General features: G+C 40.8%; 1 protein-coding gene across 1 annotated transcript; it reads right to left on the bottom strand.

Moving 5' to 3' along the window:
• Positions 1-1111: 1111 nt before the first annotated feature.
• On the bottom strand, positions 1112-4226 carry LOC125895269 (claudin-19). Its single transcript, XM_049586956.1, has 4 exons — positions 3753-4226; positions 3181-3345; positions 2283-2361; positions 1112-2097 (listed from the first exon to the last, which is right to left on the bottom strand). Exons 1-4 carry the CDS (start codon positions 3952-3954, stop codon positions 1929-1931), a joined length of 615 nt encoding a protein of 204 aa, XP_049442913.1. The 5' UTR covers positions 3955-4226; the 3' UTR covers positions 1112-1928.
• Positions 4227-13164: the final 8938 nt, after the last annotated feature.

The raw sequence follows: 13164 nt of genomic DNA, 5'->3' as shown, positions 1-13164 counted from the left end.
CATGCTTTGGGTTTGTGTTGCAGTCAGTGGAGGGAAGAATGATTTCAATTAAATTCCAGCAACTTCTGGAGGCAAACATCACAGCATCTGTAAGAAATCTGGAGATGAGGAGAGGATGGCTTCTACAAAAGGACAATGATCCTATACACACCTCCAAATCCACAATGGACAACCTCAAGAGCAAGCTGAAGGTTTTGCCATGGCCCTCACAGTTCCCTTACCTAAACATCATTAAAAATCTGTGGACAGACGTCAAAAGAGAAGTTCACATAAGACGGCTCAAGAGCACAAGAAGACTTTTGCAAGAAGAATGGGTGAAAATCCTCCAAACAAGAATTGAAAGACTCTCAAAAAGACTCTTAAAATGCCACAAGCTTGTGCTAATCATGTTAGCATGTTATATTTGTTTGGACAGTGTGTTAAGTATAAGACAATTGTTTTGTCAGTGAAACCTTTTTGAGTGAGTTTTGAATCCACTAAACCTAAATCCCTTTTCCTTTTTTGTTATTTTGAAACTATAAAAGATTGAATTAAAAAAATAATCTTATCTATTTGAAATCAGGTCATCTTCTTCTTACGTAACTACTCACATGGAATGAAATTTTGACCAGGGGTGCCCAAACTTTTGCATGCCACTCTACATGTTCCGACCTGATTTATTTCACGTTCAGCTTTTCTCTTGTGTAGTTATCTCCCATTTTTCGTATCCTTCCTTACAAAATGTACATCCACCCAGAGTGAGATAAGGATCCTGTTTCCCCAGGTGGCTCTCATAACACTGACTCCACACTGGGTCATACAGAAATTGTTACTCCCTTTCCAATCAGCGTTCCACTCTGACTTCACCATGGCAGCAGCTGTAATAACCGATGTCAGTTAATGGGGTAGGCCTATTTAGAGGGAAAATCGGCAGCAGATATGGGAGGAAGGAAACTGTTTGTCAGGAAAGCTCTCATTACTGCAGCACTGGAGGCAACAGAATCCACTTTGTCGCAGCAAACAGCAGCGTCTTGCAGTTTAAACTTGACCAGATCACATTTAATGTGGATTTATTGTCAGATTTGATGATGCGTTTTTTTATGTCTGGAATATAATAGAACGTAAACCCAAGTGAAGAAAACAAAATAATTTTATTTCTCTTTCCAAAATATACAAACATACATATTATCTTTCAAACTGCCACATGATGTGCCAAATAACATTAACAACGACCAAACTACAGGAAAACATGACAAGAAAATATAAAACTTTAGTCATAACATGAACAACGTACACAAATCTATATTAACACCAGTGAGAAACTGAAGAGGAATAAATTCCAAGGCAAAGTACACAGTAAGAGTACAGAAATCTCTACAGTGTCAACACTGTAAACTACTGAAACAAGCGTTCATTCATAGGTAGCTGTGAGGAGTAACTTTGTGATGTCATACTTACACAAACAGGCCGTCAGAGATCAGCATGTTTAAACCTGAAATAACGAAACTATGTGTAATTTTAATGTTTGAAATTATTTTAAAAGTTAGTCCTTTTATTTCTCTTAATGGAAAATTATTAACAAGCTTATTGCAGGAATTAACGAGATAATAATCTCATTAATTCTAATTTTTCTGAATTAACAACATTATTATCTCATTCATTATAATTCTGAGATAATAATCTCTTTTTTTCTCAAGTGAATGCCTTACATATTCGTAGCAGTGACTGACGGCATCCAAGTAACCAAGTGTTGTGCTAAAATAAAAAAAAATCAAGCTGTAAAACGGGATTCAAACACTCATTACAAACAGCCTGATTTTGTATGCATTCCTGATGCTGGTTACTGACTCAGTACATAGTATTTGTAATCCTGCAGTGGGACATTTCCTCGTCGTAGAAACCCAACCTGCTGCAGTCTGTAAATTCACTGTCTCAAGGCCTCTCCTCGGCTAGACGTAGTTGGACTTGGAGTGGGTGTTGGTGGCGAGGAGCTGGTTGGAGCTGATGGAGCCATTCGACTGAGACCGCGAGCATCTCCGACAGCTCAGGAAGGCACCGCCAGCCATAGTGAGGAGGCCACCAGCCCAGCTGACAAACACGGCCTTACCAAACTCAAAGCTGAGGAGGAAAACAGACATGTTTAGATGCACGTGTGTATATCTATGTGTATCTGCATGTAAACATGTATGTATGCGCATATGTCAGTTTAGTTTTACAGTACCACTTTCAAATGAAAATTAAGCACTTAAGTGTGTGTGTGTGTGTGTGTGTGTGTGTGTGTGTGTGTGTGTGTGTGTGTGTACCTCTGCAGGCGATGGGATTCGTGGACGTAATGAACAATCATTTTGACGTACCAGGAGGTTATGATGAGGGTCAGTAAACCTGAACAAAAAAAAACCACATCATATTGTTCATCACTGAAGCGCTCATTTAAATCCTAATATTTTTTTCTGACAACCTGTTCTTTCAGATATGTTTTCTGCTTTTGTATTTTGCTTATTTGTTTTAGGGAGAGACTCTTGAATATGTTTAATGGTGAAAAAATGACTGCAGAAAGTACAAATGGAGGATAAAGAGAATTAGACTGACCTATACGAGCTCTAACTCTGATGGGGCTGGTGATATTTCTGCAGAAATGTTCACAAAATGTGCACTCTCTTGTGACTACTGATGTTTGTGGTATTTTGTTCTTGTTGTGCTTTGGTTTGGTCTTATTTCTATAGTTTAAAACAGCTCTTATGTTCTTTAAAAGTGCCATTAGAATTTTTTTTAGGATGAAATCTTTTCATGGTTGTATAAAAAATGGCATTCATGATTTAATAATTGCTTTTCTGTTCATATCTTTCTGCCCTGGGAGACGGATCACTCCTCAGGTTGCTCTTCCTGAGGTCTCTCCAGATTTCCACTCATTAAAGGTTTTTTGTTTTAGGAAGTTTTTCTGCTGTGAGGGTCAAAGGTCAGAGGGTGTAATATGTTGCAAAGCCCCCAGAGGCAAATTATGATTTGTCATATTGGATTATATAAATAAAACTGAATGAAATCAAATGGTATAACTCTGGTTTTGTGGTGTATTTTTTGTATTTTGAATACAAAAATAAAATTTAAAATGTGATCAGTGATGATGAACATTATGAAAACACTATACTTGACATATTATGTAGCCTGTGAGAGCCCATCAGGGTTTGTTGCTGCTAAACACACCTGCAATCATGAACATGATTCCTCCGATCATTGCTGTCAAGGATTTGCTCTCAGGTTTGCCGTCCATGAAGCGGGTGCACTTCATTCCCACCGTGGAGACCAACAGCGCCACAGTGGAGAGGAAGATGCTGATCAGCATCACAGCCCTGGTGGCCTGGATCTCAGCTGGAGGAGCAGAAGTGGGAATGTTGGTACATATATACAGTAAGCCTCTCACTGATACAGTCTGTGATAGCTGGAGATGATCTTAGAGACTGAATATTACTCATATTGCATCTATCTGTAACAAAATGTATGACTGTTGTGCAGTCTTTTTTGGTTTACTCTTTAAGTTTCAACTTTGCACTTTGTCAACAGCAAATAAAGATAATAATTCTACAAAATATGCAATAAAAAATAAACCCCTCTATGACCCTATATGAATATAAAGTCAGATGAGGTCAATTCAGAGAGCTTACACAACAAAGACGCACTTCTGGCTAATTATAGTACATTATTATAAGTGGAAGATATCTCAGCAAGCAGTGTCTGGTTTTTAGAGGAGATGCAGATACAAAAAAAAAAAAACTTACTTGGCAGCTTCAAGAGGTACTGGTGAAATTCACAGGTTGTTCTCTCATTGCCACTGCAGCTCATCCACAAGCCCTCGTAGATGCGGTGCGACTTGCCCTGGTACTGCTTCTTCCATTCAACCATCATAGTTGCAGCAACAGTGGTGGCGAGACCGATCAGAGAGAGGAGGAACCCGAGGAGCTGCAGCCCAGAGCTGGCCATCGTATCCGGATAACAGCAGAGCGGGAAGACCGTAATCAGTTAAAAAAAAAGTCCGAGTGCTTGGTCGGAAACTGAGCCAAAGAAAATCTGACAGCGAACAGAAGCAGCTGAAGTCGTATAAACTTAAAGTCGATCTCCTCTCAGGTGCCTCCTCGCAGCTCTAAGGACCGTTATACGAGCGCTCCTCTGCGCTCTCTATTTAAAGTCCAAGGCGCGTGACGCATGTGAGACCTCTACTCCACCTGCGGTGGATGATGGGATGCGATTTTCCTGAGAAGTCTTATCAGTCTTACCACTTAATACATGGCGGTAAATGCTGACTATTCTGAGAAGAAGGAAAAAATTAAAGTGAAGCTGGTGGAGAGGACCCCGAGGTCACACATGTGCCAAGAATAACACCTGCGGTGGATGATGGGATGCGATTTTCCTGAGAAGTCTTATCAGTCTTACCACTTAATACATGGCGGTAAATGCTGACTATTCTGAGAAGAAGGAAAAAATTAAAGTGAAGCTGGTGGAGAGGACCCCGAGGTCACACATGTGCCAAGAATAACAGCCAAGACTTATTTCAGTTGAAGTCCTGGAAGTGAACACGGTACTGATGCAAGAGTTCTGGTGCCATCGCACTGCCTTTAAATCCGTTATATAAACACAAAATCAAGAACTTCATCAGAACTTGTATAACAATATTTTGATGTATATGATATTTGATATTTATTTAGTGTGTAAAAAAAGGCATGACCATACAAACAAGCAGACAGACAGAAAGTAATATTTAGAAATAATGAAAAGAATAATCAAAAGCAATTATCAGTGTATATTTACCTTTATTTACACATTAAGCAGTGGGAGGAAGTATAAACTTATTAAATCCCACCCCTTCTCCATAGGTCACTGAGTACAATGAAACGGACATCTTCCTTATAGCCTATAGATAAACCTGTACCTAAGACTTTTCTAAATCTGCCATTGTTATTACCATTTAACTTTATCACACAAAAACGCCCATGCATAACAGTAAGTACCAAATATCTATCTCACAAAAACCCATTTAAGTATATAATACAAATAACTAATTATCCGTGACTTACAAGTACATATATTCTACCAATTGTCTTTGCCTTATAATCTATGTGTATTCATCGACTTGTCCTGCTATCTCTTTATATCTAAATAAGTGAACATGTGACAGTAGTACACATAGTAGTAGTAGTAGTAGTACATATACAATATGTTATTCTATCAGTATATACTTGTGTTTACATGTTAATACATTGTTAATTTCAGAAAAATAGTATTGGTGGGGCATTGGTAGCTTAGTGGTAGAGCAGGCGCCCCATGTACAAGGCTGTTGCCGCAGCGGCCCGGGTTCGACTCCAGCCTGTGGCCCTTTGCTGCATGTCACTCCCTCTCTCTGTCCCCCTTTCACACTAGTCTGTCCTATCAATTAAAGCCCCAAAAAATCTTAATCTTAAAAAGAAAAACAGTATTGGTAAATCTGTTTTATGGGGTGCAAACTGGGGTCAGAGCGTCAGTATGGTATACTTGATTCCTCTTAAAACAGATTTACCAATACAGAAACACTAATCCCTATGAACAACTGGTGAATGTGAAACGCCTTCTTCAACCCTGGGCTTCCTGACTACATTGTCTTTATACCTTATTTAAATTGGTGTGTGCTTGGACATTGCTTGAGCTCCACATTCAGACTGTTCCATAACTTCACTCCACATATTGGAATACAAACACTTCCTCTGGTTGTAGGCACAATAACAGTATGTAAATATATGAGTTACATAGAAATCAACTAAGGTGATGATTGTTCGCTTCCAATTAATTCCCATAAGCCACATGTCAAGCTTGCCTCTATCAGTTAAAGACACTAGGCTTACTGCTGCCTATAGACAATAAATTAACCAGTCAATTAACAAACCAACCAATTCATCACTTGAGATTATATAAAATACAACTGTAATCCTGTTAGTTTTATCAATTTGTGCACTGAAACAAACAACTGTTATAGTGAATATAGGATTATAAGATAGGTCTTCATTTAAGATCCTTGTGGTCTAAGGGCAGACGCTCCTCCTGAGTCTCTCAGTGCTGGTCTGGTGCACTGGGGCCCATGGGCTGGGGGGGGGGGGGCAGCTTATGAATGAATCCGATTGACACTTTGAAACTACACCTGTGTTTATAAAAAAAAAAAAAAACACCTCACAATAAATTAAAAATGTTGCCATTTGAGGGCTGTATGTCCTCAAAAATGCAAACCCATCTCCGTCATGATTGTCTTTTGTCTTTATTAGCAGAGCAAAAACTCTGAAAAATATACACTGGTGGAAAAAAGTTTTCAGACACCCCATGCATTTGAGAAATATTGCATTAAGAATCACTCTTAGGTCTTCAAGTGCAATTTCTTTTAGTACAGTCACAGCCAAAATACTAAATAAATCATAAAAAGCCATTAAAAACTTAAACTTGATTGGTTCCATAAAAATACATAAGAAATTTTGAGTATTGGGTCATTTTGGTACCAGTGATGAAGGTCGTTCTTTTTATTAAAAGACATAATTTTTGTTGCCAAGCTTCGTGTCTACATAAAGCCAGCACATTTGAAAGTTCTTCAGACACAAAAATGGCTAAAACAAGGAACCTAACGCAGGAAACACACCTGAAGATAAAGATTCTCAGCCAGGAAGGGTACAGCTGCCGCCAGATAGCCAGGAAGTGCAGATGCAGTCCTTCAGCAGTTGGATACACTCTGCAGAAATACAGACGAACCAACAGCCTGGAAGACGAACCAAGATCTGGGCATCCAAGGGTTTCTTCAGCAAGAAATGACCGCATCCTGATCCGCATGTGCAGGCAAAACCACCAAATGACATCACAGGAGCTTCAGCAGCAATGGTCAAACCAAACTGGTGTCCAGTGTTCCACCTGCACTGTACGTGGCCGACTTTTAGATCATGGCTTAAGGTCCTACAAGGCTATCAAGAAGCCCCTGATCAATGAGAGACAGAGCTTAGCCCGGCGTCGTTGGGCCCAGGCACACAAGAACTGGACAGCCAGGAATTGGAAGACGATTTTGTGGTTAGATGAGTCCAGTTTCCAGCTTTATCTTCCTCCTACTAATGTGAGGGTACGCAGAAGGCCAGGCGAAGCATTATCTCCAGCATGTACAGTACCTACTGTCAAGCATGGTGGAGGCAGTATCATGGTTTGGGGATGCATGAGTGCTGCTGGTGTTGGTCATCTGACTGTCTGTGATGGCACATTGAACTGTACCAAGTATTGTACCATTCTCGAAACCCACATGCTCCCTTCTGCGCGTGCACTGTTCCATCGAAGTAAAAACTGGATGTTTCAACAAGATAATGCCCCTTGCCACACATCCAAGGCCAGTAGAACTTGGCTGCAGGAGCACAGTATCCAGGTCTTAGAGTGGCCAGCTCAATCCCCGGACATGAGCCCCATTGAAAATCTGTGGTGGATTATCAAAAGGTCTGTTTCAAAGCATAAACCAAAGAATTTAAAAGAATGAAAAGCAGTAATTCAAGAAGAACGGGACAAGATTACCCCTCAACAGTGTGAAAGGCTCGTGGGGAACATGCCAGCCAGGATTAGAGCTCTACTACGTGCCAATGGCAGGACTACTAAATATTAATTTCATGATGTGATGGTTTATTTATTTTTTGTTCAGTTTTGAACACATTCTCTGTTATTTGTTGACTTTCATACCGATAATGTTGAGAACTGACATATTGAAACTGTCAAGAATTTAGTTTTGTTAGTTTTTCTTGTAAACAATAAACAAAAAAATATAATTTGTATTTGTTTGTATCTGTCTAATGCAGCCACACTTTTTGAAACACAAAAAAGATTCTTCCACAAATATTTCATGATAATATTTGAGATTGTGTAAAATTTTAAGGGTGTCTGAAAACTTTTTTCCACCACTGTATATTATTCAGAGTTTGTGTACATAGAACAAGTATTTAATTTTGTAAATAAAAGCAAGTGGCTGGGATGGTGTACAGGAACATCTACACTGAGTATGGGCTGGAAGTCCCAAGGTCCCAATGGAAGACACCTCCTGAGGTGGTTGAGAATGACCGAGCTAAGATCCCATGGGACTTCCAGATCCAGAATGACAAACTGGTGATGGCTAACCAACCACACATCGTGTTGATCAACAAACAACAGAAGAGGTGATTGATGTAGCAATCCCAAGTGACAGCAACATCAGGAAGAAGGAACACGAGAAGCTTGAGAAATACCACGGGCTGAAAGAGGAGCTAGAAAAGTTGTTGGGAGTAAAGGCAAAAATCAGAGCACTCGGGGCTGTGACCCCCAAACGGGGAGAGTGGCTCCAGCAGATTCCAAGTGCAACATCTGAGGTCACTGTCCAGAAGAGTGCAGTCCTAGGAACAGCTAAGATACCGCGCAGAACCCTCAAACTCCCAAACCTCTGGTAGAGGATCTGAGCTTGAGGAAGACACACCACCAGCCCCATGGGGAGGGTGGGAGAGAGATTTTATAAACATATAATACACACATGATTGTTGGGTAACATGTATGTGGATGTTACCTAATGTCCAGTGTCTACTTGATCATGTGACAAGACGATATGATACAGTAGCTAGTACGAGCGCAAAATCTGTCAAGACTGACGAGCTGAGCATGTCGTTTGCAAGTCACAGGAGGAAGAAGTAGCAGAGGTCCCTAAATTAGATTCCTGTAGCATGCACTGGGGCCTGTTTTTAACTGTCTTACGCCACTGGCTGTGTCAGCACTAGAGCAAGGTCTAGTATCACAGATCCATCTTTCTGCTATAGGGGGAAAAAACACGCTGTCCTGTTTTTCTTACTTTAAACCAATCACAGTCATCTTGGGTGGCACAAAGGATGCCGTGACGGAGCTCTTGCAAAATAGTGCTGGCTGGGGGGGTGGTTGTTTCCCATAGCAAAGTGGGATTTTGAAAATGGTAACACACTGATAACAGAAGGAAGGTATAACGTGGCAGGCTTATAGCCACAATCTACATCCAGTGAGTCACTACCGGTGGTTTCTTCCTGACCTCAACAGAAAGAAAAGGCTGTTATCTGCGTGTTTGGGATCCTTAATGATTCTCTTGGCCTAATTTTTTTGCAGTGCCTGGAGTAAACATCCTTTAGGCAGGGTAGAGCGGTGCCCATTATATGTTCAGATGAATGAACCACTCTTTGCGGGGCCTTGCAGGCCTGATCGCTGCTGTTTCCGTACCAAGCTCTGATTTTCCTCATCAGGATTCTCTCAATGGTGCAAGAGTACATATTACTTAAGTTATGACGGGATATCCATAATTTCCTCAAGCGTCCAAGATTGAACAGTCTCAGCTGTGCATTTTTTCACCATTTTTTCATCAGTAAGCAGCGCCCAGGTCAGGCCCTCAATGATGTGGACACCAAGGTACTTCAAGCACCCTCTCCACCAAGGACCCAGTGATATAAGCAGGGTGTAATTCCTTCCCTGCTTCTTCCCAAAGTACACCATCATCTCCGTAGTTTTGCTGGCATTCAGGAGTAGGTTATTGTCCTGACACCGGTGGGTCAGGTTCTCTACTTTCCTCAGGTAGGCCTTTTCTTTGTTATCTGTGATCAGGCCTACGAAGGCTGTGTCGTCAGCAAACTTGATGACGGTTTTGGAGTACAATGAAATGTTAATCCGAGCATTGTGTTACAACTGAGGGAAGGATATTTCCCAAACAATATGCCCTTGTTGCTGGACAAGGGTTGGTGATGATGGGCTGGCATAAATCCATGGGTTACATTTTGGAAGTCTGGATTGCAAGGCTAGTGTGCAAATTTAAGTATACAATATGTTATGTAAAATCACTGTAGGATAGAGCTTGATGCAACAAGTATTATACATTTAGATTAAAGTGCAAGTTCAGCAAAAAACAAGGAACTCACCGACAAAAACATCAGTAGAAGAGGAGGTCTTTCATCAAAACAAGTGACGGTTAAAATGCTCAATTGTCATTCCTTTCCTCGACTAATTACAGAAAGCAAGCCTGTGTTTATGTGAAAAAACAGGCTTCATTTTGCCCAGACAATTACCAAATGATTTGCCCATATTTGGTGAAGGGGATGCCAGTTTGTAAACACTCTGCATTCGTCTGTCAGATCGGATCAGTGTCCACCCTTTCCTGCAATAAGCCTCCATCAAAATATTATGCAGCAATTAAAGTCACAGCTCCCATCTGAATAAGCCTGAAGCAAGTCATTATGTATCCCTCCCATACAGAAACTTAGTTTATTTATTTTATTTTTTCACAGCCATTGTTTAATATCACTTTGAAGGTCTGCTAGGGTCAACATTTATTTCCATGAAATTCCTGCTGTATGTGTGCAGAGTGCATTGCACTACCAGATGGTGAATGACAATATCAGGAAAAGTGTACCACTTTCCCTGTGATTCTCTTGAGTACCAAAAAGAATCCATCAACAGTTTAAATGGCTAAAATGCAACATTAAAAGAGCAATCAAACCACGTGGCCTCCGTCTGAATAGAAACAGGCTTCCTTTCCTTTGCTTTATGCTCAGTGCCAGAGGACTGCGTCTGCCAACTAGGAGAAAAGATATGTCATTTTTCATACCAGGAGTCTACTCCCATGTAAACAACATGGTGTTTCTAAATCGTCAGTAGCTCCCCTATCCGTGGAATCACTGACTCACACCCCAGGAGGATTTCTTGAGAACAGTATAGCAAGTTGCTGGTGTTTCCGATGTGTGTAACAGGTGTTGATGAAAGTTTAAAAGGGAAGTTAACTCATCACCATTTAACAGTAAAGGGGCAAAAATGTTGAAAGTCATGATTTATATTTATAGTTTATCTGAGATCACTTTAATTGATGATTAATTGATTGATTAATTGATGTTTTGTACTTCAAATCGTGGCCCTGAAGGGTGACCGAAATTCTCCTTTGACAAGGCTCAATAATCCATGTGATTCACATTCAAAGCACATCTAAAACAAATATTAAAATTCTTGTAAATGTTTTTCTGGGCCAGAGGGACTTTGCAGCATCTGCCTTATGGCAGTAATTGGAAGGAGTGGTGACGGGGGTGAGCAGGTTCCTCAGCGATCAGGGTGGCTTTCCTGATCACTGAGCAGTTACACAGTTCACATAGAGGAGTTTGAGGTGAGCCTATTATTTTGCTTTATTTAGTGCAGATTTTTTGCAATAGCGTTGTATGAGTTACTTATCCATAATCAGTGTATCATGTACAGTAGATGACGGCCAGCACGCACACAGTTTGGTGCTATGCAATTCCAGGCTCTAGAACTCCCTATATCCACACATTTCAGTTGAACACTTACGCCCTGCTAACTGCCCAACTGGCTGCATTCCATCCCGTTTGTTTAAAGAGGTTTTCAGTTCAGTTGAGTCTTTTATTTTAAAACTTATAAATATGTGTCTCAGTTCTGGATGTGTTTGATCCTCCTTTAAACATGCCATGGTGCAGCCTCTTTTGAAAAAGAAACATTTGGATCCCTCTGTATTGGCTAATTTCAGGCCAATTTCCTAACTTCCTTTTATTTCCAAGGTTTTAGAGAAAGTCGTTTTTAAACCAACTCCAAGAATTTTTAAAAGGGGTCAAGGTTTGTGAACAGTTTCAGTCTGGTTTTAAGCCTCTTCACAGCATGGAAACTGCTCTTTTAAAAAAATTTTATGATTTTTTGTTAAACCTAGATTCTGGTAACTGTGCCATTTTAATTCTTCTTGACCTGACAACGCGTTTGACACAGTGGATCACACAATTCTCCTGTCGCGCCTATAGCATTATGTAGGTATAAAAGGCACTGTTTTAAGTTGGTTTAAATCGTACCTCTCGGACAGATCCTTTTCTGTTATTATGGGGCAGTTTTCCTCCTCAGTGGCCCCTCTGACCTGCGGGGTCTCCCAGGGGTCAGTTCTGGGCCCCCTATTGTTCTCCCTTTATATGCTACCCCTGGGGTCGATATTTAGGAAGCATGGTATTCCCTTTCACATGCTTTGCTGATGACGTGCAGGTGCAGGTGTATTTGCCGTTAAAGATTCCTTCCAAAGATTCCCTTCAGGCCGTGCTAAACTGCGTAAGTGACATTAAAACATGGATGGACTTAAACTTCCTAAAATTAAATAAAAACAAAACAGAGGTTGTCCTGTTCGGTCGCCCTGATCTGGTTCAGGTCCTTGCCAGCTCCCTGGGCCCACTAGCACCTTACATGGGATCCCACGCTAGGATTCTTGGTGTGATTATTGATGGTGCTTTTAAGCTAGACAAACAGGTCAGCTCAGTGGTCAAGTCTAGCTTTTTTCAGCTGAGGCTTCTAGCCAAAGTTAAACCCTATCTAAGCCAGAAAGACCTAGAAAAAGTCATCTATGCTTTTATTACCTCTCACTTAGATTATTGCAACTCCCTGTACGTCGGCATTAAGCAACCGCCTGCAGCTTGTTCAAAATGCAGCAGCTCGTCTCGTAACTGGGGCAAAGAAATACGAACATATAACTCCGGTGCTCTCTTCACTTCACTGGCTTCCGGTTAGGTACAGGATTGATTTTAAGATTCTTTTATTTGTTTTTAAGTCTCTGAACGGGCTGGCTCCGGAATACCTTTCTGACCTTATTAAGTTGCATCAGCCCTCCAGAGCCCTCAAATCGGCGAATCAGATGGTCTTGGATGTTCCTCAATCACTCTTAAAAACTAGAGGAGATCGAGCCTTTGTAGTCGCGGCTCCCACTCTGTGGAACGCATTACAATTGACTGTGCGTACTGCGAATAGCCTCTCAAATTTTAAATCACTGTTTAAGACTCACTTGTTCACCTTGGCCTTTGGTTGAGTACAGTCACTTCTATTGGGTCTTTCACCTTTGTTGTTGTTTTTGCTTATTTTAACTGTAAAGCACATTGGTTGGCTGTTTGCTGTTTTAAAGGTGCTATATAAATAAAGCTGACATTGACATTGACATTTGACAATCCAACAGCATAACGTCCTTTAAATCCAATCTCAAAGCCAACCTGTTCAAACTGGCCTGTGCACTTTACTGTAGATTGACATTCCATGTCCAGACACAACGTACAAGGTACCCTGGGTGCGTTGGTTGTTAACGATCTTGGACTCCGTGTCAAGTTCTGCCTGTTACTTGCATTGTCTTCTTTCAAAATACACTCCTGTTTTCACAGG

This window comes from Epinephelus fuscoguttatus, linkage group LG10 (assembly GCF_011397635.1).
Source record: "Epinephelus fuscoguttatus linkage group LG10, E.fuscoguttatus.final_Chr_v1".
Taxonomy (NCBI): Eukaryota; Metazoa; Chordata; class Actinopteri; order Perciformes; family Serranidae; genus Epinephelus; species Epinephelus fuscoguttatus.
Note: the sequence above shows the minus strand (reverse complement) of the source record. Positions and strands in the feature narration are given on the sequence as shown.